Below are 26,971 nucleotides of genomic sequence, written 5' to 3' on the forward strand. Positions count from 1 at the left end.
TACTAGTTTTTTTTTAGTAGCTCAAAATAGTTTCACTTTCCAATTGGTGCCCACGTTTGATCTCCACAAATTTGACTCCATCTTATTTAATGTTCAAAAATGTTGATTATATAACAAATTTCCATTCCTAATAAATTGTGTTATACAATTGGGAAAAGGTTAAAATAATAATAATAATTTGTTATACAATTGGGAAAAGATTAAAAATAATAATGCGGTGAACGTGGATCGAACACGTGACCTTCAGATCTTCAGTCTGACGCTCTCCCAACTGAGCTATCCCCGCTTGATATTCAAAAATCAGTTTTATATTTATTTATAAGATATTAAAAGCATCGGTTGGTATAATTTTCACTTTTTCAATCCTTTAAAGAAGGAAAGCTCAACACATTTTTCTTAGCAAGTCATAACAACATCACTTGTAATTACATTTGATATATTATTGTTGTTGTAAGTTAATAACATAATGTTCCCTTGTACTTAGAATTGTCTCATTTCAACTCGATACGCCTTTTCACTTGCTAATCTTGAAATAGTGGTGATTATACAAGTAATACATACAAATATGGAATATTAAAAGTTGTTAATCATTGGTGTACAACAACAAAGGAGAAGATGAGAACGGGCGAGATTTTTTATAATTCGCTAAACGCTAATAATAAAAAAATTCGGAATTTTGTAGTGTAAAGGAGCAAATTACATTCTATTTCTATTTTTTTCAATTTACAAAATCCCCTGAAATTGTTGTCATCCAGATACACTTCATTCTTCTGAATACATCACATTTGATACATTAAACAACTAGTTTGTTGAGATTAAATAGGAAATTTAATATAAAATTAAATATCAGTTCTCAAGTCATGCAAATCAAATTGATGTCAATCTCTCCCTAATAATAGCTCCAAACAATTCAAATTTCAAAAAAAATTTCTCTCAAATCTCTCCCAAATCATAACAAATCCAAAAAAGTTGATAATTTTATATAGTTTTGTATCATATACAAAAAAAAAACTATGAATATAATATATATTGATTTGTATATAAAACAGTGTTGCAGATACATAACAACATGTGACACATTTCAACATCTGATACATAACTATGTTATACACATAACAAAGTTACATTTCATAAACATAGCTATGATTATGATACAAACTAATTTATTATAAAACATTAGTGTTTATGTATCAACAGTAATATTTGGTAGTGTCTACATATACATAGCATTCTACTATTTGATAGTGTCTACAGATACATAGCCTTATACTAGTTGAATAAAGTTGGGTGGATGTATCGGTAGTAAAAAATAGCGAAATTTGTAATAGTTGTGTATCCAATACATAACTATGAACATGATATATACTACTAATTTGTGTTTCAATAAATTAGGTATATGTATCAAAACTAATATTTGAAAATGATATATTGTACATCATAAAATTGTAATGTATCACAAATGTGAAACGAAAGAATTATACATTAACTTAAGAGTCAAATCAACTAGATACATTAAAAGATCTGCTGAAAGCAACAAAAAATTAAAAAAAAAAATCAACAATTTGATCTGCTAAAAGCAACAACAAAATGATAAAGAAATTATTCCACACTTTCTCCTTTGCTCTGTATCAACTCTTGTAGCTTTTTTTCGCTTTCAACAATGGAGTCATCCACGGATCTCGACCCAAACCCCTTACTAGAGCCACCAACAACTCTTGATAAAATTGTAATGTATCATAATGTTGAAACGAATGCAATATACATTAATTTAAGAAACAAAAAAACTAGATACATTAAAAAGTGAACCTATATGTATCAGAAAAAAGATGAATAACAAAAAATTAGAAAAAAAGTCAACAATCAGATCTACTGAAAGCAAAAAAAATGATGAAGAAATCCTTCTACACTTTTTCTTTTGATTTGTATCGATTTCCGTAGCTTTTTTCACTTTCAACAATGACGTCACCCATGAATCTCAACCCAAATTTCTTACCGAAGCCACCAACAACTCGACCTTTTCCCTTTTTTTTGGATGGTTTTTTCATAATCAATTTTGAAGTTTAAAATACATCCTTCTTTGACTAAATCTGTAGATGAAAAAGCTAAAAAAAAGACCGGTATCCATGAAGTGGAAAGAAAAAAATGGATAAAGATAAAAAAATGAAGAAGAACTACCTCTTCAATAACTTGCAATCATAAATCGGAAAGAGAAAAGATTTGAAATTCAAAAATAGAGTAAAATGGAACGATGATGTACGATATTAATCAGTTCGACTTAGAAAAAAACATGCACCCGTCGCAAATTTCATTAAAAGGAAATACCTTATGAACATAATTAATTTTAAAAAAATTAAAATAAAGCGACGGACTCCGTCGCTTTTGTTAGAAAAAATTCAAATTAAAGTCAAAAAGCGATGCAATCCTTCGCTTTTTGAAAAGCGTCGAGCTAAAAGGCGATGGAGGTGACTGTGTCGCTTTTCTGTCAAATTTGACCAAAAAAGCGATGCAGTCCGTCACTTTTGGCCGTCGTTTTTTGACAGTTTTTCAATAGTGGTTCTTATTTGACCATTACCTCTTTTTGTAATTGAATGGGCTAATTATCTTCAAGTTCTCAATACTGTAGTAGCAATTCTTACCGCCATAATTTGATTTAATTGATCGATGTGATTTTGGACGAGCTACGTATATGTCATGCAGAAAGTAGTTTGTATTTTATAATTTAGGCTGCAGATACATATCCTTTAGAAGGTTTTTGAGGAAAGCAGATTTTCTTTTTCCTCCTTAGGCTTTGTTTTCTATTTTGTTTTGGGGATCCAAGCTACTAATCATTTTATCATTTTCTTGTCAAAAAAATAATAAAGATACCATTTAGTAAGTAATATTTTTATTATTATTTTTTCTTATTTTTCTTTTGGTTAGTTTATCTTCTTTTTTTCTTCTCTTTTTCTATATTTTTACCTTTTTAAGAAAATAAAATAAATTACTTTATTCTTTTCTTATTTATTATTTTTATTTTCTCTTTTATTCTTTTCTCATATTTTTCCTCATATTATCCTTTAATAGAGATACCATTTGGTAACAATTTTATTATTTCTTTCTTTATCCTTTTTCATTATATCCTTTATTAGAGATAACATTTGGTAATATATGCTCTTATCGTACTATTTACCAATGAGTATAGGTTGTGAACAAGAAACCTCAATCATATCACAACAATATATATATATATATACACACACACACACACTCTTATAGTCTCATTGACTAATGAGTAATTTTTTAACAAGAAACATTTATGATGCCACAAATATACATATACTATTATAGTATCATTGGCTAATAAGTAATTTCTGAACAAGAAATATTAATGATACCAATATAGTATATATACTGATTTAATATCGGTTATACGAATTATCAACCTTAATGATATCAATACAATATATATATATATATATATATATATTGTATTAAATATCAGTTAAGCGAAATTAATTAAGGGTATATAATGTAGTTATTTAGTGGGGTATGAAAATAAAAGGTATATTTGTAATTATTTTGCTTTTATGGGGTATTAGCTTAGTTTCCCCTAGTTATTTTCTTATGGTAAGGCTTGTATACGCTTTATCCTCCCTATATCATACTTTATAAAATCACACTGGGTATGTTGTTGTTGTTGTTGGAGTTAATATCTCAAAAGATCACTCAACTTCTAATATTTATCTAACAAACTCATTCAACTTTATTTTGTATCAATAAAATCACTCAACTTAGACTTGTGTATCAATAAAATCACTTGACTAAATTTATCATTAAATAAATTATTTTTTATGTCATACAAATATGAACCCTATAAATAAATATATTTTTTGTAGAAAAACTCATTAATAAACTTTTACGAGCAAACTTAATTAATGAAAGAAATACTTTTAATATTAAAGTATGTAAGCATTATGACATCATTATTATCATTTCAAAAAAAAGTTCTAAGCTTCGATGCAAAAGTATAATATAGTATATAAAATGATACTTTTTATATTATTTTAAAAAAAAAAAAAATTGGGAAAGAAAATAATTAAATTTTATACGAGCATTGTTATGTTACTTTTGCAATGTCGAAGAAAAGGTGTCAGTTATGACTTATGACTTGTGATATATCACAAAATAATTAATTGAGGTCACAATTTTAAACCTTTTAGTACTCTTATTCCGTTATTCGGTCTAATGAATCCTACTTAGATCCGTGAATATAAATTTCAATATTTTATCAATAATTTTTTTGCGCTAATTCTAAGAAACAGATATAGTAAACTAATAATAAAAGTCCTAATTATTTCTTTTTATTTACTAAATTAAGATATAATATTATACATAACACCATAAGAGTATTTTTTTCACTAATTAAGTTTAGCCATAAAAGAATTTTAATTAGTTTTTTTTTACTTTTATTTATTTGTGGGGTCTGTTTTACATCACATAAAAAAGTAATTTAATGAGAAATTTTGTTGAGTGATTTTAGTAATACAAAGATGTAAGTTGAGTGATTTTATTGATACAAAACAAAGGTTAATGATTTTGCTGAATAAATTTCTAAAGTTGAGTGACCTTTTAAGATATTAACTCTTGTTGTTGACATCCTTATATTTTTTGGCTTGATTATTTCCGTGCGACAGAATAGAATGGAGAGATCTCTAATCGGATCTTCTTATATGCCAACTTCCTTCAAATGTACGGCCATAGTATATCTTAGGGGTGAAATGCAAGTTCCTGTTTGACAATCTTAATCGAATAATTAATCAAATTAGCAACAAACTGATCAAAATAGCGGTACATTTTTATCAATTACACATAGTAGTCGATCTATATGTCATTAGAATTGATCGAGTTTAAGTTTAATGAGTAAAAGATCATATGAAATCGATTTGGATATGAAAGAAAATTTGATGATGTTTATTATTTAATGATGGGCAAAACCCTCTAAATTATTATGGTTTTCATACGTAATTACGTTGTTTTTGGTAGCCAAACTATAATTTCCAAAAGTTTAAAAACCTGGTGGTGGTCATCGATCGTATTCATGAACAGAGAAATAACAGTACTTTGTAACATAGGATGAAAATCGTTACCATGGTGGAAAAGGTAGACATCTTTAGTTGAAGCGAACTGAGAAAGCTCGAGTACGTTCTTCTTTGAGTTAGCTTACCAATTACCATGGTGGAAAAGGTACACATGATGTTTCTGGAAATTTGTTATGCAAACCAATTATAGGCGTTATCATGAGGAGCAAATCACCGCTACATATGATTAGTGTGCCAGTCAAACTTGATCGGTTTGATAGGAAATCTTAAAATGGTGGAGACTTTGAGATTGAGAGAAAGAACGAGGACATGAATTCTAGCTTGTATATATGAATGATGGTGTAAGCACTTAACTCGACTAACCTTGCATCCACATTCTTCTGTAGCTGCCTTAACTCTTGGAAGTTGGTGATAAGCTCTAGTTGTCATCGTTAACGAGTCGTTGTATTTTGCAATGGAAACAATATGCCAGAATTGTTTCATATTCAACTTTCTTGGCAAAATATATTCCCTTTCTGGTTCCCAAGTACAACATTGATCGAGTTTTCCTAACATCAATTTCCACTCGATCGTACTTTAGTCGTAGTGGGTCTCATCTTGCCTGTAGTCGCTTTAAGGTCCATTACAATTCGACATAGTGCATCTCACTCATACAAACCGGGGCAAGCCTAGTCTCAATCCTCTAACAAACCAAAATCAAGATACATTGCTTGGCCATTGACAGGATAGGATGTTTCCTTTGGCACTTCAAATGCCATACCAAAATCAAGCTCCCTTCTTTCCGCGATGAATGGGAAATAAAGTTGCGCAAGTGTGTTGTTTCCCCTTCAACACATGAATAATACTTATGCAACGTCTCCCTATTCTTTAAGGAAGAGTCCTGTTGTCTAATTTGTGGTCCTCCTTATTATAAAAACTGGGTAAAGGTAACACTTGATGATGATAACAGGTTGGTCGTCGTTCTGTAACGGTGAGAAAATTTCCAGAATGGGAAACTAGGCATAATACAAATGATTCCCCAAATAACTACTTTTACTTGTCTGTCTCCTGTCACATTCAAGGCACCAACGACACAGACACTTGGCAATTGTTTCTAGTTCAACAAATATTCGAATTCAAACAAATCAATTCAACAGAGTATTCAATTTGGACGGATTTATTATTTTTCTCTGCTGCAACTTCTTCATAAAAAACCATGTCTACTTTACACAATGCAATGATAACCGCACTTTATATTCCCTTCCACATTGGCGATCAAAGCTTCTCAACCACTCAGCAATTTAGTGTTTGTAGTCCTCACAATTCAGTTCCTCTATTCAACAGATACTCGTACAATAAATGATTGTGAATATTGTTCATATATAACATTTGATTTTGACTTATTTAGGCCAAAATTCAACATAACACTAGTACTGGAGGCGACAAGTTGAAAAAGCGTCCAAGTTCGGTTTTAATAGTAAGCTTGTAGAGAGCAACATTTGCATCCATCTTTCTCTAGACCTTCAAAGGGTTATCTACTTTCTCAAGATGCATACATGAATTTCCGCTTGGTGTGTAAATTATGGAGATCCGTTGCTCCTCCATTACGTTGGAAAGTGGTTGATCATGATCATTGTTATGATCAAGAATCCATGTGGCTTTTATCTCTAAACCAAAAGGATGGTTTGTGCACCTTTTATAATCCCTTTAGAAATTTGACATGTTATATGAGCAACAATGATTTAATAGGGTGTGTATGCAAAAGATGGATGGCTTCTTGTGTCTAGGGGAAAGTACTCACTCTCTTCTTACTTGAGCCTTCTGGGAAGCAAATAATCCATCTCCCACAAAAAACAGACGACTATTTCTGTTGTCATTCTCAGCTAATTCTTCTGCCTGGGTAATCTTTGGTATAGCTTTCGTAAACTTGTTTCAAGTTAGGATTTCACATTTGAGACAAGGGGATGATAAATGGACTAGTATGACAAGGGACTGTGAGGTGCCTTTCATGTTCTAGTCCGCTCTACTTTGGTGAAGAATTTTGTGGCTTCTATAAAGACGGAACCCCTTACTGGGTTATCCATCAACTAATTCATTCACCTCCTATTTCTAGTGCTTGCCGTTTGTTTTTAGTTCAACAGGATCAAAATGTGCTACATTTCCTGGTTGTGACACCACAACATGATGTTCAGGTTTATGAACTAGACTTTGGAGGGAACATAATAGTCAGATTAGTAAAATTGGCTTTTTTTCACTAGCGAAGCGTCGTCATCTATGGCTGTTTGTGGCATGAACGTAAATGTCGATAATGCAGTTTTCTTCCCCACTTTCAACACTTGTAACGACTATACTTACTACTCTTTGGAAGATGTCGCTTTCAAAGACAATCGTACAGATAAAACACAACAGAAAGAGCTTTTAAATCGTGTTTGGATCCGCTGTCAACTGACACAAAATTGATCTCTCTACTCTTATGTATTGTAATAGTTTTCGCGTTGAGCATTGAGAATTGTTTAGTCTAGTCTTGGCTCTATTCCTAATAATTGGTTTATATCAGGATTCAAGTACAAGAATTTAAAGAACGAAATGAAATTGTACACACTTATTTTAAAGTCAAAAAGACAAAATAATCATAAATTGTAAGATCATCCAAATAGGCCCTTAGTATTAGCCTATGTGGTCCATACTCCATATAAATAAATAAAAATCGAAATCTGAATTAAAGTAGCAAATATGTAGAGATACTTTTTTAGAATAAGGTATTTGGAACAATTTATGATGTAGCAAAAATATATTATGGCGATGATATTCAATTTTAAGAAGTAATCTCATCTGGTAAAACAGAAAATCATTCTTAACAAATATATTATATTTACACATTTGCTAAGAAATTCAGATTACCTTTTGAAACATTTGAATAGTTTTTTTAATTTAGTTACCAGGAAATAAAATATTCAAACGCAATATTTAACTTAGAATAGTTTTTTTTAACTTAGTTACCAGGAAATAAAAAATTAAAACGCAATATTTTTAACTTAAATGGGCCAAAGAAATGTTGGGATCGTAAGTCAAAAACGAGTTTGAACAAAAATGAATAAATATCCGACTTTCAATGTTTAACACAGATTAAAAAATAAATAAATAGGTTAATCGTGAAAATAAAATCATGCAAACTCATTCAGCCGGGTCAGTCAAAAGAATAACAATATAACAATCAATCATCTATCATGCCCAATTCCAATACTAAATGATTCATCAGAAAACCCAGTATAAAATATATCTTCAATATTTGAAAACAAGAACACGCAGAAATTCTAGAGTATCTGAAATTAAGACTAAAAAAAACCATATGAGATTAAACTGAAAGGTAATTTCTTACCTAACTATCAACCGGTAAATTAATCTTCATGTCCCATACTGGAAGGATTCGATTGGTGAAAACTGTCTGGGTTTGCCCTTCCCTGCAAAAGTAATCAATGCCGCCTATTGTAGGAGCTTTACATGGTCTGGTGTCAACATTCTCACCAAAATTCATGGGACAAAATGTGCAGCATATAGCTAACTGAAATTTTATAGCTAACAAATATAATCCACCAGTTTACAAAAAAGGGAATAATCAACCAGTAAAACCTTCTCAAAAGCATATAGCTAAATGAAAAGGCAGAATCAAAATAAAAGTTTACGTCATCGAGACTAACAATAGCATCACATTATTTCAGTACAACAGCATTCAAATTATTTATGCCGATCAATGAACAGGTCAGAAAAAAGAGATTCAGCAAACTACAAATCTAGAAGTACTACCAGGCAACAAAATTTATCTAATGGATATCAGATATTCCACCTGACACCACGTTCTCATCCACAGGTTTAGGGCCACCACACGATCTTGAGACGGATTCAAACAGCTTCTCGATCTCTGGGGCACATCTTGTAAATGGTCGACTCCAAAAATTGTACCTTGGATTCTGTTGAACAAGAAGAAATACTGAGTTGAGAAGACACTAAATGGAATGAAGATTGCATCAGCATAAATATACACAAAATACCTTTATCAGCTCAATGAATGTGATCAGAAGACCCCATGGATGAGGTCGATTTACAATCAGGCGTTCTAATAGGACCCTGGTTATCTGTTCTTGGATCATCTCCTGCCCATTTACAGTAAAATTAGTAACTTATAACAATCCAAAACATAACTAAGCAAATCAAATGTCTAACCGGTCTTCACATAATTCATAATTATAAATATAAATAAAATTATAGCAAGTACTCATTCAGCATTGCAGAAAATAATCACTCAGTAACGTAAAATAAGGATAAGGTCAATAGAGGGGGAATGCAACCAAATCAAACATATCCTGGGACGCATTCACTTGGAATGTAATAATGCATGCTAATGACAAAAAAGCGAAACAAGAGGAGCAAGCTTTCCTTGTTTTTTAGGGAAAGGGGGAGTGATCTCTTTGATGTTAGGGGATCTCAGGTAAATGGTCTTTCAGTTTTGCATCCGTTCTGCTCTGCAGCTATATGCAGATGCATGTGCCTCCGCCCTCCCTGTGTGTGTGTGTGTGTGAGAGAGAGAGAGAGAGAGATTTATGTGATACTTGTACTATTTAGGGAATCAAATAGACTTTCTATAACCACAATTTTTTTAAATATTCTTTTGAATATTTTCATTAATTAAACTGTTGTAGCCTATCACTTTCAGTTCTCAAATATGTAATTTCATTTGAAAAACATGAAAAATGTATGTCAAAAATCACACAAATGTTTTTGGCCTTCTTACTTTGAAACATCCATCCCATGAGAAAAGGAGAGGGGAAGGAGGAGAGTTTGTGTGTACATATATAAACACTTTAACCCTCTTAATCCAAACCTTGCCATATAAAACGGGAGAGAGACAGAAAGATTAGTTGACACGGTTGCATAAATACATATAGAGGACCACCTAATCAAGATGAACATCATCATTGAAACAATTGAGAGCAAAAAAATAATAAAAATCAACAAGTGACAACCACAAATATAAATCGGAAAACTAATTGAAAACACTTGAGCACTTGACACGGGTGCATTAATACATATAGAGGACCACCTAATCAAAAGATGGAACATCATCATTGAAGCCATTAAAAGAAAAAGAAAAAATCAACAAGTGACAACAACATATATAAATTGGAAATCTAAATGAAAGCACTTGAGCACCTGGTTTGATTCCGCAAATAGGTAGAGCAGAATAAAGGAGAAGTAATGTGTGTGATTATTTGGGTATCGCAATTGGTTAGCGACTGCGTTTAAAAACAAGTAACGCCCCTCGGTGTCCAAGTCCATTATCAAAGTCTGGAATACATCTAGAGCAGCACCAACCAAGAATACTGCAAATGGAACACTACTGGGCATCGACTGAGCATGAGGAGTTTTTGCCTGCAGCTGCTGGATAGCCTACAGCAACCCACCAAATCTAATAAATACAGGGTAATGAAAATGAACCAAAGAATAACATGCAACGCAATTACAGAAGAGGAAAAGCTTTACAAAAGCGGTTGATAAGATCATACAAACCTGGAATAAATTAAAATGCAATGACAGCACTCATTTTGATTTCACTAGCACACAAATTTTCCACGAGTAAGGACAAGGGAAGAAAGCAGTTGAATCAAGATTTTACCTGCATTCCAACATAGAGTACAAGGGAGTTGATCAGGGGTACATTGTAGCGCGTCCCAGCCTTGGCGGCTTCACTTGGAGAGAGCAGTAACTTCTGCTTCAATTCACTCAAAAATGGAGACCCCTGTTGCCTTGTCTGCAATCATTCAGGACAGTATAAACAAGATGAGCAGACAGGAAAAGCCATACTATAGTGTAATTCATTCTCCCAGTCCTCTCACCCCGAACCTATACACAAGCTGTGTACAGCAAAGAAACAAGATTTTGATTATGTTAGGATTACCTTCAGGTATTCATCTACATCACCCTTCATCTGCTTTGATTTAAGAGCTGCATCAACTTCAGAAAGAATGCGAGGGGATTGACTAATCTCTGCGAGTAGATCAATCTATAGACACCAAAAAAGAGTTCATTGTCAAACTTGACAACAGTAAAGAAAAAGGTGAATAAGATTCACAAAACTAATTACCTTTAAGTTGGGAGTTGATGGATCAGGAAGCCTCATGTTGCGAGGAAATGCACTTAAAATTATATTTCGCATCTGTATGCAGCTTGGAGGGATAACATCACAGAAGCTGAAATGGTAGTCACAGAGGAACTCCGGAAAATCATGGAGGAGAACCAACAAAACCCTGAGAGTCCCTTTATACAGAAACTGAACCTAGAAAGTGAAAAAGAAAGAACATAAATTGATATCCAGGTTTTAAGCAACAACACACGACACAAAGAACAAAACAACACAAAAAAATTCAAAACCAACCGGTTCTCCTAGCTCAGCATTCCTCAGAAAGGGCTCCATAAACTGGAAGAGATCCACCAATAGTCGTTGAAAGTAAGGCCACCCCTTCTGAGCATTTCCAGCAAGTAGTTTAGGCATAAAACTTCGGTGACTTACAAGTTCAAGCCATGCAAAGCTGAAAGCAACTCATTAAGTTAGTCACTCAGACAAGCACAAAAATGTACCTTAGTGTAGATTACACAACAAAGAAAAATCCCAATAACTAATCATATTACAACACACTGTACTATCTTTAGTATAACAAAATAAATGTCCAAACTAAATTAGATACCTATCATATCTGGAGAGAACTATCAGTACAGTATATTACAATTATCTGTCTTGAATATGCAGCAATACTTAACATTGTTACTCTACCATACCAGAAACAATGTACCTGAATCCTGGAACTTTGAGGGGCTGAAGAGCATGGAAAGCATTGGCTAAAGCTGTTAAAACCTGAAAGGCCCCAGTGGAGATCAGTTTTGTAACTGAAGATCTAGTCATGAACATATACAAAAAAAAAAAAAAAAATTACCTGAAAATTTGCACCATCAAAAACAGGGTCCAGGGAACTGAGATCCACTAACCAATTAATGAAAAGCCTAAAATATGGCCTAGGATTAAAGATCATCTTCTTTTCATCAGCGTCCCTCTGGATGAATCTTACAGTGACAGCGAGAACCTGTCAAAGAAAGAGAAGTGCAATAAGGCAAGAGACCAGATAAGAAGCAGTACCCAAGAAGAAGTTATAGATCATTCACATACCTTTGGCAGCAGCAATAATTTACTAGATCCTTGATCCACAGGATAAAACTAGAAAGAAGACACATAGAAATCAGGCAACAACTCCTATTCTAATCTACGGGAGGACAGTAGAAAGTTCTTCAGAAAAATATACCAACCTTCAAAATTGAGAACACTAATTTGGCATAGATATCGATTGCAAGGAATGATAGTGGTTGTGCTTGGTGAGACTGAGTTGTGGAACTCATGACCTCAGACGAAAGACAATGTGAAACAGAAAGTTCCTGAATTATCAAAGTAATTAGCTTGCAATAAAAGCTTAAACACTTGATCAGTAGAGTTTGACTAATGGAATAGGTAAAAATCACCGTGAGTCTGCGGAAAAAACGCTCTGAAGTTTCATCGCCTTTTAATAGGCCACTCTGGTTTAATTGCAAGATATAATGAGCATGAGTTGCATCATTCGCCCCAGGAATTTCACAAATACGGTACCACTCAGCAAACAACATAGAGACCTACATATGTCAATGATCCAACAGCTTTAAGAAAGAGACTGAGAAGAAAAGATGAAATCTACCTCTTTATAATTAATCCCGAGATAACTTGTTCCCCAACCAAACGAGTGCTTAGTGCTAAGATTATCTATAAAATTACTTAAACTTCTAAAAGGACAGCAGCATTGAACAAAAAATTAAAGTTGCTGGAACCTTTAACAATTTCTTCTTTCCAATTTTAACTATATTGAAGTCTTGACCAATTGGGCAAAAGCCACAAAACACATTACATAAAAGGCAATACCTGCTCGCGGAAACTTGCAGAATCTGGTTCAATACATTCAGAAACTCCATAATCTTCTCTGGTACCAGTAGCAGTCACAGCAATCTGTTCAAATATTGACGTAAAATCAAAACGCATGTAAAGCAGAGGTGGACATGCCTTTTTTTACTTTTAAATCGTAGGGTACAACTCATCCAGGTCTAATGGTGAGTTCAAAAGGTTGGTTGAACCATTTGCTACAATCATTTAACTGACCTCACTCAACAATTTAACTATGGTAAGTCCTAATATTGACTACCCTAGTAATTTTCCTTTTTTGACATATATCCCAGTAATATACTTCAAAAAATACATATTAGTACATTATATTGTTAATATACAGCATATACTAACCACTGACAACATGATTCCAAATCAGATGGGAAATTAAAAGAGATACAAAAATTACATAAATAATAGATGCAAAATCATACAAAAGCTTCTCGAGATTGAAGGGAAAAAAGGGCCTTGCACCACCTTATGAATGTGTTCTGCAAATATAGGTAACCAAAATATTGTTTTATGGGGTTGTTTAAAGTTCTCTACGGGAGAGTTTTCTTTCCTTAGCAGATAGAAGTTTAGCAAGATCTCAAACTAGAAAGACATAAAAGCAAATTTTTATATATTATAGAAATAGTGAAGTAAATAAAGTGTTCTTCTATAATAATTTAATCTTTTAAATGAAACGGTACACACAATTTAATATGGCACGTGGCATGCACAGGTTGTTGGTGTAAGTTTCACTACTATTCATCATAATATTTTTTGATAACTGAAAAATCCTCGAGGGCCAGCGGGCACACTTAGATTATTTGTTTGAAGACACAAACAAATAAAACGATCTGTTCATTTTCTAACAAGTACAAAAGCTGGCAATTTTCTGACCCATTATGTAATCTTCTATGATTAGTCAGCGGGTACACAACTCAATATTGCACGATCAATATTATCAAAGGAGGGATTTAAAAAACCTTTTTGTCTCTAGATTGCTTGTTGCTATCCTCCTTCCCAAAAGATACACTAGACAGCGCAGCAGCATTAGCACCAGGGTTCTTAGCAATCTCAACAAGTTGTTGTAAAGACTCGGGAGAACCTGGTCTGGCTGCAATCTGCACCATGATAAAATATAGGTAATGACCTACCTCTTTACCAGAGCAGAAAAAAGAAAAAGATGGGAGTAAAAAAGGTAAGGCAAAAAGAGAAGATAAAGGACGGGTACCTTAGCAAGTGCATCAACAAGGTTCTGTAGCTCGGATATGACTCTAGAATCACTTATCACCAGTGTTTGAATTAGAGATACAGCAAATTCAGTAGCAGACTCTGCATGTCGGACAAAAAAAGAATTAGTGTTTTATACACTCAATTGAACATGAATTGAAAGACAAGTTACATACTGTTTCTGCCAGCATCAAGTAATTTAGCCATGTGCACATTATACTCAGCAAGGTTTAGCAGTTCACTACGAATCAAACCAACTGTAATGTCTTTGTTGAACTTCCTCTCCTCATCAGAGTAAGTAACCTGCCAAAAATTAGTAATCAAATGTAGTGATGAAAAAGGTCAACTTCCAAACAATCAATTTTATCTGCATATTCATTTAATGGAAGGGTCGGCCAATATTAACACTATGGCATAACAAACAACAACTATGTGCCAGTCTCAAACAAGTTGGGCCGGCTATATGAATCCCCAGTTCTTCATTTAAGCTCATTTCATCATTATCATACTAAATAAAAGTATATTATTAATAATAATATAACAAGTCCAAAAGCATATCCTCGACTAGTGGTTATCACCTATATGGATCATTTCCTTCCATTATGCCACAAATTTGCTAAGTCTGCAGTGATATCAAGCATAACACTATCACATGACAAGTTGAGGAAAATGATTCATAGTTATTCTTTCCACTGTGGAACATGATATTGTAGCAAGTATTGATCTCATAAATTTACAACTCATTTTAAAGAGAAGTTCACACATATAATGCATTAACGAAGTTCACTTTTCAAGGGCTGCATCCAACATTTGACATACTTCAGAAATCTCATACTTTCAAGAAATTAAATCAACCTGCCTAGCTTATTGCCATCACTGTCTGTCGTACTCCAACTTCAAACAATTTTGTAGGGTAAGAACTAGAATATTTTGATGCGTCATGCAGACCTTCATATTTTATTGTAAAGCACTTTCAAACATATAATAGAACTTAATAAATTTAAAGAACCCAACTTTTTTTTGAGACAACAGTTCTATTCAATAAAAACTGACACCCCATTCGCCCCCAAGGCCTAGCTCGAGTGGCAAAAGGTGGAGGATTTGTGACTTAGGTCGCAGGTTCAAGCCCCACACCATGCAAAGCGAAGCCCGGTATTTAAGTGGAGAAGGGTAGAGGGGCGGGCCCATTATCCACCGAGTTTAGAAGGCTGTGATTGGTCCAAAGGGCGGGTCACAGATGGATTTCTCGGTTATCAAAAAAAAAACTGCCACCCCAGAGAGAGGTGCTAAGTTGGAAACCTTACAAGCATCGAAAAGGTGCTTAAAGGACCCAACTTCTACTCCCACAACCCATGGCAGCAGTTAGAAGCCACCACAAAAGAAAACAATTAGAGTTGAAACCTCCTATTCTTGGTGTCAAAAAAAAAAACTGCCACCCAGAGAGAGGTGCTAAGTTGGAAACCTTACAAGCATCGAAAAGGTGCTTAAAGGACCCAACTTCTACTACCCACAACCATGGCAGCAGTTAGAAGCCACCACAAAAGAAAACAATTAGAGTTGAAACCTCCGATTCTTGGTGTCAAAAAAAAAAAACTTATGGATCACTATCCAGAAGCAGAACTCATTTGAATATACTTTTCTTTTCCTGGTGAACCATTCAACTAAACGTGGCTACAACTTCTAAAAGGAGATGATTACTTCCAGAAGAAACAAAGCAGACATTCAAATCTTTGAGTTTCCAAATTACTAGGAGTTGCTTGCAGAAGGAACTTTTCAAAGTAATAAAGAACATATTCTAAAACTTCATTTTTAAACTACCATTAGATTCCAACGATCAAAACTAGATGACATTGTTATACCAAGAAAACACAGCACAGCAGAAATAGGATAATTACTAGACTGCAAGCATTCAAATTGCATACAAAGAGGAGAAAGTACACTCTTAACTTAATTATCAAACCAAACATACTGAGGAGACTAAAATAAATAAATAAATAAATAAATACAAAAAATAAAAAGAAGCTTGGGGTCAGATCCATACCCAACTAGTTAGCTCCTTAACAAAAAGCTTGCTAACATCACGGATTGAAGACAGAATAGCAAGATGGGCACCAACATGTGCACTATTTGTAGCATTCTCATACAATCCCTTGAAAGCCTGCAGAAAAGAACACTTTTAACTTTAGAAATGAAATCATGATGATCTAGAGATTATTTCCATACAATTCAGAAGAAGGTTAACCTTCTGGGCAACTGCCAAGGCGGCCTCATCTCTACTAATACATTTGAGGATGATTACCGGAACTTCAGCAATAAGTGCCTGCAAACAAACATGTGAACATGTGGGAGTTCTATTATTTTTGAGAATGATAACAATATTACATGTGCAGCACAAAGGCTGTGCTAGGCCATGTCTACAGTTCATGAAAAAAAAATCCAAGTTCCAACTATAGGGATTCAATTTATGGAGCCAACCCTAGGACCAACTGCAGCCTTTGAAACTCAGGATGATGCTCCCACCCCTCTAACCTTCTCCAAGTTCACTTGGCATAAGGCTCGAACCAGATGAACATATGAAATAAGTACAACAAGTTTTTTGCCGAGAATACTTCTAACGTACAGAACACAGGGGTAGTAAGTGCAAAATCACCCAATGTAACAGCATTCAAGGTTTCTTCACAAAACAATGTCTGAGAAGGATACCTGAATTTCTGCCTCTTCAGCTTCTTCACTCACCAAGTTTTCAAGCTGTACAAGTACCAAACAAGATATATTAGCTACAGCACATTGGCATGAAACAAATATGAGAACATATCTGCAGGAAACAATCAGATGGAATTATACCAAGAACTGACAATAGTTTTCAAGAATTTGTAGGGAAAGCAACACACCTCAGCCATCAACACAGTGGGTTTGATTTCTAGAAACATGAAACAGATTAAGAACAGAAAAATGGGTCTCAAACCTTTTCAGAGATAATCTGGTACTTATCCAACGCATCACCAGTAGTCAGCAACGGCTCGGAGATACTATTTCCAACACGTTCAGAGGTAGCTGTTGCATTTGATGGCTGTAAGGAAGCTCCCGATTCCTGTAAGAAATAATTTAAACAGAGGTGGTTTAATCGCCAAAATGCATATACACAACTAGAACCACTAACCCCAATCTAGAGTGTTTCGCTGAATCCTCAATATCCATTCCTCTAAACTAGGGGGCTTTTCATTCCAATACACAGGAAAAGAACATGAGCGTACGGCATACAAAGGGAAAAAGCCATAACCAACCTTTGCAAGACTGGATGATTCCACTGGATGCGATTCAGGAGCTGAGACCAATGTGAATGGTTCAACAATAGCCTCCGTTTCAAAACTGCTAGAAGTGACACTATCACCCATCCCAAGATGGGGAGAGGAAGCACTGATAAAACCGACAGGAGGATAGGAACAAGAAATCCAAAATCACCATGTCAGTTGTGGAAGAGTATCTAAGAGACAAGTAATGAAGAGGCCATCAACAAGAAAAGGGAAAAGACCTATTAAGTTGAGATGAAGTATCTATCTCTTCTGATATTTCCAATGGCTGCGGAACAGCAGTTATTACTGCATTCATAAGGCCAGACGAGTAAAGGTTGGAGTTCATTTGTCCAGTTCCTGACATATACGCCCTGGAGACACCAACACTGCTGGAAGAAGTTGAAGGAACAGCAGTCACAGCATTTGAGCTTTGGCTTGATTGATTTTGCCAAGGTAAGCGGACGAAATCCTGTGAGACAAGTCGGAGGTGAGTTAATGTGTCCACGTTAATCAGCCAACCCTCTTACAGAAGAAGCAACAGGAAACAAGCACCTCATAAACGCGTTGCTGAGAATGGGATAAGCGGCCAGGTTTAGGGCGAAGAGCTTCTGGTAACCCACCCATATGACCTTGTGTATAAGGGCTTGCATCAAAGAATGAGGCACCGGGGCCCTCTCTCTGTTTCCTCCTTATGGCCAGCTGTTGAGCTATTTCTCCATCAATAGTCTGTATAGCCTGCAAATGCATTATCCAGACAGAGAGGATAAGTGAACTTAGACCCTGCAGAAGTACAATCAGATTTTGATACTCAAGGGAATTATAGCACTGTAAATATATGGGCTATACAGATTATACTTGCTGCACTTAGAAGAATACGGTAGACAAAGACAATAGCAAGTTCCATGATAAATCCATGACACAAAATAGTCTAACATCCAATCCAATGTTGAAGAAGGCACAAGTGACCAAGTTTCATGAGATTTAAGTGCAAAGCACAATTAAACCATGAACTCTATAAAGTGATGGCTCAAAATTGAAGAAACGAATAAAGACGAGCAAGCGGAACATGAATACAATCATAATCAACAATAATATGGATTGCAAAATCATAATATTCACTTTAATTATGAAAAGTAAAAACAATGTATCACCTCAAAAACAATTTTAGATTTCTGATTCATGCAAAGATACAAATTTAAGATTCTAGCTCGGGTATAATGATTAGTAGTCCAATATCCCAACTTGGGTTGGCACTATCATCCCAATTTCCTACCGTGTCTCTAAATATTTCCTATATTATTTTAACTATTAAAAAAATTAATTTTTAATACTTATCAAGTTCTTCAATATCTATTTTTAATAAGTGATGATATTCCCATAAATGGTATAACAGCATTAAGACAGTGCAGTAAAAGTTACAAAGTGTGAAAGCCCCAAATATATCTAACATGTAATCGACATTTACAAAGACCATATTGCACCAAAAGGCTAGCAAAGAAATACATTTGTGTTTAAGACTCTGCATTATAAATATCTAAATTAGATATCAAAAGATTTAAATTGATGCTTGAATCCACACCGAAATTAGATGTGTCAATCCTCGCACTCTGAACACTGGCATGCGTTCATAGGAGGTAGTGTCTATAAGGTTCCAACTCCTAGTCACCAACATATTTTTTCATAAAGTTTGAGCATCAATTAATCCATCACTTTACCAGCTAAGAACTTGTTTGGCGCCACCATTTTCAATATAGAGCGCATTGACAAACCTATTAAAAACAAGGAAAAAAAGGATCGAGCCTATGTACCTTACAAATGAATCTAATCTAAAGTTAATTTCTGCCAAGGCGCAGAACTCAACATATTGCCATCTTCAGTAGAGGCCTCATAAGCTACGCGAAGTACCAGTGCTTGCCCCAACTCTTGGGCTTAAGAGCACTTCCAGCGTGCTTTCCAAAGAAAAATTTGTGATCCACATTATAGCTTAGTCTTACTAAGATCACTACAACTGCCAAGTATGTGAGATAAAAAATAGTTCATGTATAGATGTGTGCACAAAACCATCCAAGCCCTATCCAACCTAACCATTTTACCAACCAGCCCCACCCTATTCTGTTCTCTTTTTTCCATTTTTTCTTAGAATCCAGCATTCTCTTTTTAAGCTCTTTCATTTAATTGCAATCTAAACATGCATTAAAAATTAACATTGGATCCTCAATAGCAAGTAGCAAGTCCACAACATCCTGATCTTTCAGGTCTAGTTGCAGAAATTTTAATGGAAGAAAAAAATAAACAAAATCACATCAATGCTTCTGATGGGCTTGGAAGCATCTTTTTTCTTTTCCATTGAAAGAGTTGTATCGATCACTTGGACCTTTATCCTTTCTATCAATTTTTCCAACAACCAGAAGCACTTACATACCCTCTTATTTTTTCACAGACATGATTCATATTAAAGATAAAGCCGAGAGACTCAAAAGTCAAAGAACAGAACTGGCTGACCTGTAATGCAAAATTGAATGGTTAGCTTGAAACGCACTTAATAACCAACACCCCTGCTCCCACCACACAACATATTTTTTTCCAAAATTAGGTTCCGTGCATACCACACCCCCCAAAAAAAAAATTACCCTGCCCCAATACAATCTCTAAATGTATTCTGCTTAATCATCATAATCACACAAGGGATTCATCCTTGCCAAATTCAACAGCCACAACTAATGAAATTAGAAGGTAAAGGAAAGGTGGAAGAAGTGCCCCCGGGGATTTGGTCAAGTGGTGAGAGCGTAGAACATGATGTATGGTACAGGCACATTTCTGTTCAAACATGACACTAACAAAAGCCTAATATTTAAGTGGAGAAAGGTAAAACCACTGAGTTTCGATCCCATGTTTTTAAATGGAACAATCAACAACTAACATCACTCTACCAGCCCAATCTGTGAGACACTGTATCCGGAAAAGAAAAGCAACGGAAGTCAAATGACATGAAGCAAACAATCATTGGACAATAAAGACCACCTAACAAGACAAAGAATGCAGAGTCCTGAATGGCATTTGGCCAAAAGACGTAACACGAGGCAGATTGAGAAACATACCTTCTCTGTAGCTGCTTGTTCAATCATGGCACAGCCAAGATCGAGATTGTCATTAGTAACAAGCTGAAGAGCTTGTTCAAGGAGGTCACTTGCAATGGTCAATCCCTGAAGTAAATTACGAAGCTGGCCTGATATCGAACCACGTAAAGGTTCCTAAAACAAAAGGAATTCACAATTGTACCCAATAAAAAGAAGAAAAATTAGGAAATTTGGCAGTATCAAGATATCATCAGAAAGATCTGATGTCTAAATCAGACACTGAGAATGGTAAAAATGTATTCCTCTACCTTGCATGTCACATGAGCAAGGCTTCCAGACAGGCTGGCGACCATCAAATGTGCAGCATTACGTATCCGGGTCTCATCCGATTCCATGGCATAGTCCTGTCATGTGTCATCATAATCAGGTAACAAAACAATTGACCTTTTCTGTTTCTTTTTTTGCTTTCTTTTTCGAAGGGGGTGTCAAAATTTATGTAAGAGGTGTCTCAGAAGAAAAAACCTTCAAAACAAGTTCCTTTGTAGTCTGAGTTGCTATAGAAACACTGCGCTGCACAATGCTGGACACTATCTCTTTGATAGCTCTATCCATAGCAATAGGAAGTACACTGCAGAAAGGTATCAAACATGATAGAGGATTACAATACAATCGTAAGTAATGAACCAACCCCCAAGGGGGCAACAACTGCTATTACAGTTTCGAACCTCTGAAAATGCAACTGCAGGCCCAGAGCATGAAGCTTAGGATTGACAACAACTTGCTGCTCTATATTGGATGCAGTTGCAGGAAGCTATAAGAGAACAATTATAAGTTAGAACTATCTCCAAAAAAATTGTCAAATAAGTAAAACACTAACACTGCCAACAAACCTGACTAACAGAGAATGGTGATTGCCCTTGTAAAAGACCTTGAGCAGAAGGAAGCTGATCAGACAGGCCAAGCGCTGCAAGCTTCTCATCCTCCGTCATTGGAGCAGATGGAAGATGAAGCGGAGCAGCATACTGAATCCACCACATAATCAGTTCAGGAAACTCAATTATCATAAAAGCCATTCTGACATGACAACCCAAATAAAGCCCAAACCTGAGTTAAAATTCGTGAAGGGCCACTAGGATGAGGACTGCCAACCTCAAGTGGTAATTCAACCTGGTTTAGTGAAGATATAATGCCAGATTTGGCATCAGCCACCATCTGTGGTTGGGAAGATCCACCAGCATCCTTGTTTGAGAAGTCGGGATTTCCTTCCACTTCTCTCACTCGGTCTTTAAGAAGAGAACTTGGAACTACCTCTTTTAGATCCACACCAAGATTTTTGAACAGGACCTGAAAAGTGAATAAATAGGTAATACTTCTTCAATTACAGAACAGAAAGGTCACAAACCACAAGTAAAACGCAAACCTCAATGTCAAACTTGAGGTTCATTTTAAGATTTGGCATTGCATAAATCTCAGCAAGTAATTCAAGAATGCCCATGGTCCATGGGTTAGGTGGTTGGTATGCTAGACTGCTTTGGCATGGTTCCAGAATCTGCAGCTCACAACGCAAACTCCATGTCATCAAAAATCCAAAGAAACCGTTAAGAAGAGGGGGAGTGGGTAGGGGGAGGGGGTTACAAAAAGATAAGTCAAGTAAGACCAACCTTCGATGTGAAAGGAATAACTGCAATCATCAAACCTTTTTCATATGCCTGCATAAGAAAGAGAATAAACAGATTATCGTGAGATTAAGATGCACCAATTCCACAATCTGAACAACTGAAAAAGAACGATATTCATTAACAAGCAAAAAACCTCAATAATCAAAGACTTCGGATCAATCTCCCGCGCCCTCAAGACATGATTCTTTCCAATTGTGATTTTGCCTAGCCAGCTTCCAAGGTTTTTCAGCAAAGAACGCTCTTCTGAACTTGACTTTATCAACTCTGACCCTAAAAGAACCTGAAAGAAAACCGAAACCAGATATGAAGCAAATGAATATCACTTTCAGGTCAACAGCAGTGACCAAGTAATGAGCTGTAGCTGTAAGACCTTGCAGTTCTCGTAGGTTGCTTGGACAATCTCCTTGAACAGAGATTTTGAATTGGCTTTATCTAAGAACTTCAGGTACAAGTCATGAAAATTTGGCTCAATGCTTGCTCTGTCAATGGCATAAAGGAGCAATCAAAGTTAGGGGGAAGGGAAAGAAAGCGCAAATTCAAAAAACAAAATAATAAAGCCATCCCCCCTTTAATGATCTCTCTTCATCGAAAAAGAAATAAAGTAAACACAAGAACTATAATGTAAAACTAACCTTTTCATCACCATATACTGAGCAAACCATGGGTAGTACTGCTCTTTCAAAATTTCAGTGAACTCTTTTGCTTTAGCCTCAATATTTGCCGCAGATAAGTTATTGATAGTAAATGAAATCTTATCCTGTATTTCTGATGCAGGAGCCTGTGAAAATAATGATACTTCACTTAAAAATTGACAGACAATATTACAAGGACCTAACTGAGTCCCTTAAGCTTAACCATGCCATCTGTAATCCAAAAGACTCGCCGATACATATAGACACAACTACCAAAATTCATGATGTGTTGCAAGGAAGAAGTCATTAATTCTGTTGCACAATGTCGTGTGTGTCTTGAGCAAAATAGAAAACAAAAATAGTATATCCAGCAACCAATTAATACGGATGCTCACAATAGAGCAACATATATTTTGATGCAATAACATGGAGTTATCTCATTTAAAACATGTTGGTGCAGGAAACTGACACTAGAAAACATGTAGTCTCACCAAATGGATAATAAACAAGAATACCTCTATGGGTGTTTCTCTTCTCTCTGCAGCTGCAACAAGTGTTTCAATATTCAGTGCAGAACCAAACCCTATAACAGAACAGTGTCACATCCATCAGCGCCTCTGTCTACAACAACAGCAGGGAAGAAAAAAAAAAAAAAAAGAGTCTATGATAGGCCAAGCATTACTTCCTGAGGTAATGGCTCTAGATGGGCGAAGAAAACCAGGAGAAGATGTCAGTACTGCTGAAGTACTGCTTGGACCTTGTGGCTACAATTCAACAAGAAAAGAGTCACACTTCATAGCCTGCAATAGACTAATCATAATATGGCCAAAGACGCATCAAGCAAGCTCATTGTATACCTTCTGAATGCCAGCATTATCACTTGAAGGAACTGTGGCAGGTTGCACTGCAGGTGATAAAGCTGGCTTCAAGTAGCCAGAGAGAGCAGCAGAGGGTTTCCTCTCCTCTATGGAGCTTTGTTGCCTCAGAGGAAGCTGGCTTGAAGAGGGTCCTTGCATACTTTGCTGCAAACCACTCTGTCCAACCACTTGAAATGTTTGACCCTGACGAAAGAAAAAAAATTGAAAGGCCAGCAACTATTTGATTAGCCCAGGATAGTCAAAAATGATAAAACTACTCTCTGAAACAACACTTACAAAACAAAGCACTAAACCTTATCCATTCGGCAAAATGTTTTTTTCTAAAATCTCTTTCAAAATGAATAATAATCAGACCAGAATAATAACTTACCTCGGAATTCATTGGGGAAGATGGGATAGGACCATGGAATTGATCAACAGCAGGACTGTGGCCTACCTCTGACTCAGAATGTGTCAGTGATATCCTAGCAAGTGCCCGTTCAATGAATGCAACAAGCTCTGAATTAGCTACTCGGAGATGAGATATTTGCAAGATATGGTTGCAATATTGGGGCCATTCAATCAGACGATCAACGAACTGTTCAAGTGCCAAAATCCCAAAAACAAACATCTGCATGCAGAGGGGCTATCAATAATATGAACCAGAAATAACATTTACGAAGTGTAATCACTGAAATAAACCTTCGAATCAGCAGGCTTGCGCAATGCATCCAAGACAGCTCGCAAGGCAATACCAAGTGCAAGATGAGTTACCAGCTGATTCTTAATAAGTGACCCTGCAAAATCAAATACACACCACAACAAGAATTATAACAAAACTACGAAAGATAATTCCCCGACCACCACTCGTGTGACTACGCTGGGTATGTTGTTGTACTAAATTTTAAAACCTATTTTCTTGAGGCCAGCATCTAGAATCCCAATTATTTCAACGGCATATAAAAGAGAACAAAATCATGTAGTTCTTTTATAAAAATTGCAACGGACCCTTGGCTTGACCCCCAATAAATCATCTGTTTTAGCTCAATCACAAAGTTACTGTAGAAAGATAAAAGTTTCAACAAAAGTACCCTTTTCAACAGCAATCAAAGAAGAAAAATATCGTATAGTTCATTTTAAAATAATCTAGAACGAGAATTTGTATGTGAGCAGAGAATCCACATTGTCAAATCAAAGTCAAAGCTACTCTTGTGTCAAGTTAAAATGAGTATTGCCTCCATATTAAGATGTTCCCAACATTTCATCTGAGATGCTATCAGCTCTTTGTTTCATTATGTGATGTCTAGAGTCTAGACGACTTAAGACTTAATAAGTGTAACATCTAATTAGGTAGCCAAATAAGAGTAGCAACATATTTTACGTGACCTTGGTCAGTGCTTTTCATCTCGTGTATAATCCCACAGAGAACCAAGTCAAACCCAACTACACTCTGATGAACAAGCCATCAGAACTGGCAAGCGTCTTCTCTTGATAAATAACCCCCAGACCTTTGTGCTTTGCCAAGGTAGTTCATATGAAGAAATTGACCATGGATATTCAATTCCAACAGTTAAATAATCCGATTGTTTTTCTAATCCTCCTCTTGCATATGAAGTTAAAATGACCTCTTATTGCTGCTATTAGCTGCAACAGAGCCCATTGGGCCACAAATGCCCAACACCATCATTAGTCAATACCTTAAAACTGAAGGAAAAGGATACTGGGTGCAAACTAGAAAACAAAGATAACACCTCAAAAGGCATAAAAGGAACAACTAACATCTTCAAGAAGTTACTAGGGGAATGTGACTTTTCATAATTAATTAAACAACCGAAACAGATTTATATTTTTTAAAAGATCAAAAAAAAATGCATGGTGTATAGGTAACAAGAACACTTGAAAACTCAAGAAAAGCACCTTAAAGTCGAGCAGAGTTTATTGCAATCCAACTGAAAATTGGAGAACTTGAAAAATCAACACTGAGAAACTAACCAAATAGAACAGCTGCAATTTTAAGCTGCCTGTCTGGGTACTTGGAGAGAAATTTGTATTCTTCAAACAGATTACCGATCATGCACTCGAAAATTGCTTGCTCCCTGCAAATTTCAACTCAATTCAATATCTCTTAAAATGGAAAAGTATTAATAATCATGATTGTAGACTAGAACAACTCAGTGGAATAACTTGAGCCATTTCATCAGTTTCCAATGCCAACTTGAAAAAAACTAAATTGATATAACCAAATCTTACTTTTTTTCTGAAAAATATCAATATTAATAAAATAAGAATCTGTGTTTAGGATGGGAACTCTCAATATTTTGAACATACCAAACTATAGAGAAAAATGAGGGAAATATATGAATTTTCACTTCACCCAACAATAATCACATGCCACCTTTCATAATATATTGAAGAATGACAAGTATTAAGTAACAGCCACATGGGCTTTTTAGAGCATAAAGAACACAATGCCAACGGAAAAGCAACTGCAACTCTGTCTGCACTAAAGAAGCAGAGAAGTGAAAAGCATATGCATGACCGACTTCCCCAGTGCAGGCCATTTAAAAATAATACAACTGGATTTTTGCAAAACTGACCTCTTTTCAGTTGATTCTTTGAAACGAGCAAGCATTTGAACTGTTGCATCATTACTCAGCTGACCAGAGAACATTTGATGGAAGTACACGTTTGCTTCTGCTTCAATAGCATCAGAACCACCACCATCAGAAGTGGATGAATCAGCACCACCAACACTTTTAAGCCTTGAATTAGCATCCATGTATGTTATGTGCAACTTGTCCAGCTCCTCAGATAAGTGGCGCGAAGAAACTAAGCCAGAATGAGACTTAAGGACCTGCCCAACAAAGATTCAAAGATGAGCAAACATGAAATTTTGCATGTTGTCTAAAACTAATCAATCTCAAAAGTGGACCTTTAAAAAGGTAGAAGAAGTTTCTGAATAAATAGTCAAAAGAGCACTGGGGGGATCAAAATGGTTGGAAGCATCATCTAGAGCAGCGAGATGTATTTCCCTCAAGAACTTTAGGCATGCCTGCAAATACATATAGAGTTCAGCACAACACTTAACACACGGAAGAGTAAAATTTTCTCCAACATTGTGAACAGTGACAACACTAACTAAATGTT

The 26,971-nt window shown here is 35.4% G+C and overlaps 1 protein-coding gene and 1 non-coding gene across 3 annotated transcripts in view; both read right to left on the minus strand.

The window, feature by feature from the left end:
- Positions 1 to 213: 213 nt before the first annotated feature.
- On the minus strand, positions 214 to 286 carry TRNAF-GAA (transfer RNA phenylalanine (anticodon GAA)). The gene has a single exon. It is a non-coding gene; the product is annotated as a tRNA-Phe (tRNA).
- Positions 287 to 8,612: 8,326 nt separating this feature from the next.
- Positions 8,613 to 26,971, minus strand: part of LOC102583960 (CCR4-NOT transcription complex subunit 1) — a 28,161-nt gene continuing 9,802 nt past the window's right edge. Inside the window, exons 10-51 of one of the 2 annotated variants that reach the window (XM_006347852.2) lie at positions 26,757 to 26,876; positions 26,422 to 26,678; positions 25,817 to 25,920; positions 24,527 to 24,621; positions 24,216 to 24,455; positions 23,825 to 24,028; positions 23,650 to 23,731; positions 23,483 to 23,550; positions 22,968 to 23,113; positions 22,706 to 22,814; positions 22,469 to 22,615; positions 22,318 to 22,365; positions 22,077 to 22,205; positions 21,761 to 22,000; positions 21,547 to 21,678; positions 21,382 to 21,467; positions 21,179 to 21,284; positions 20,965 to 21,060; positions 20,678 to 20,830; positions 18,132 to 18,314; positions 17,819 to 18,048; positions 17,571 to 17,703; positions 17,252 to 17,377; positions 16,990 to 17,034; positions 16,529 to 16,606; positions 16,328 to 16,444; positions 14,463 to 14,589; positions 14,288 to 14,388; positions 14,040 to 14,177; positions 13,051 to 13,134; positions 12,621 to 12,767; positions 12,411 to 12,536; positions 12,274 to 12,321; positions 12,044 to 12,190; positions 11,903 to 11,964; positions 11,488 to 11,641; positions 11,197 to 11,388; positions 11,011 to 11,115; positions 10,729 to 10,863; positions 10,266 to 10,502; positions 9,107 to 9,208; positions 8,613 to 9,025 (exon numbers count right to left, since the gene is read on the minus strand). In XM_006347852.2, the coding sequence (XP_006347914.1) occupies positions 8,879 to 9,025; positions 9,107 to 9,208; positions 10,266 to 10,502; positions 10,729 to 10,863; positions 11,011 to 11,115; positions 11,197 to 11,388; positions 11,488 to 11,641; positions 11,903 to 11,964; positions 12,044 to 12,190; positions 12,274 to 12,321; positions 12,411 to 12,536; positions 12,621 to 12,767; positions 13,051 to 13,134; positions 14,040 to 14,177; positions 14,288 to 14,388; positions 14,463 to 14,589; positions 16,328 to 16,444; positions 16,529 to 16,606; positions 16,990 to 17,034; positions 17,252 to 17,377; positions 17,571 to 17,703; positions 17,819 to 18,048; positions 18,132 to 18,314; positions 20,678 to 20,830; positions 20,965 to 21,060; positions 21,179 to 21,284; positions 21,382 to 21,467; positions 21,547 to 21,678; positions 21,761 to 22,000; positions 22,077 to 22,205; positions 22,318 to 22,365; positions 22,469 to 22,615; positions 22,706 to 22,814; positions 22,968 to 23,113; positions 23,483 to 23,550; positions 23,650 to 23,731; positions 23,825 to 24,028; positions 24,216 to 24,455; positions 24,527 to 24,621; positions 25,817 to 25,920; positions 26,422 to 26,678; positions 26,757 to 26,876 (5,526 nt within the window). In that variant the 3' untranslated portion in view covers positions 8,613 to 8,878. The remainder of the gene's footprint in view (positions 9,026 to 9,106; positions 9,209 to 10,265; positions 10,503 to 10,728; positions 10,864 to 11,010; positions 11,116 to 11,196; positions 11,389 to 11,487; positions 11,642 to 11,902; positions 11,965 to 12,043; positions 12,191 to 12,273; positions 12,322 to 12,410; positions 12,537 to 12,620; positions 12,768 to 13,050; positions 13,135 to 14,039; positions 14,178 to 14,287; positions 14,389 to 14,462; positions 14,590 to 16,327; positions 16,445 to 16,528; positions 16,607 to 16,989; positions 17,035 to 17,251; positions 17,378 to 17,570; positions 17,704 to 17,818; positions 18,049 to 18,131; positions 18,315 to 20,677; positions 20,831 to 20,964; positions 21,061 to 21,178; positions 21,285 to 21,381; positions 21,468 to 21,546; positions 21,679 to 21,760; positions 22,001 to 22,076; positions 22,206 to 22,317; positions 22,366 to 22,468; positions 22,616 to 22,705; positions 22,815 to 22,967; positions 23,114 to 23,482; positions 23,551 to 23,649; positions 23,732 to 23,824; positions 24,029 to 24,215; positions 24,456 to 24,526; positions 24,622 to 25,816; positions 25,921 to 26,421; positions 26,679 to 26,756; positions 26,877 to 26,971) is intronic. The other variant, XM_015309003.1, reaches the window with a different exon arrangement.

The sequence above is a fragment of the Solanum tuberosum genome, unplaced genomic scaffold, assembly GCF_000226075.1.
Source record: "Solanum tuberosum cultivar DM 1-3 516 R44 unplaced genomic scaffold, SolTub_3.0 scf00095, whole genome shotgun sequence".
In the NCBI taxonomy this organism is placed as follows: Eukaryota; Viridiplantae; Streptophyta; class Magnoliopsida; order Solanales; family Solanaceae; genus Solanum; species Solanum tuberosum.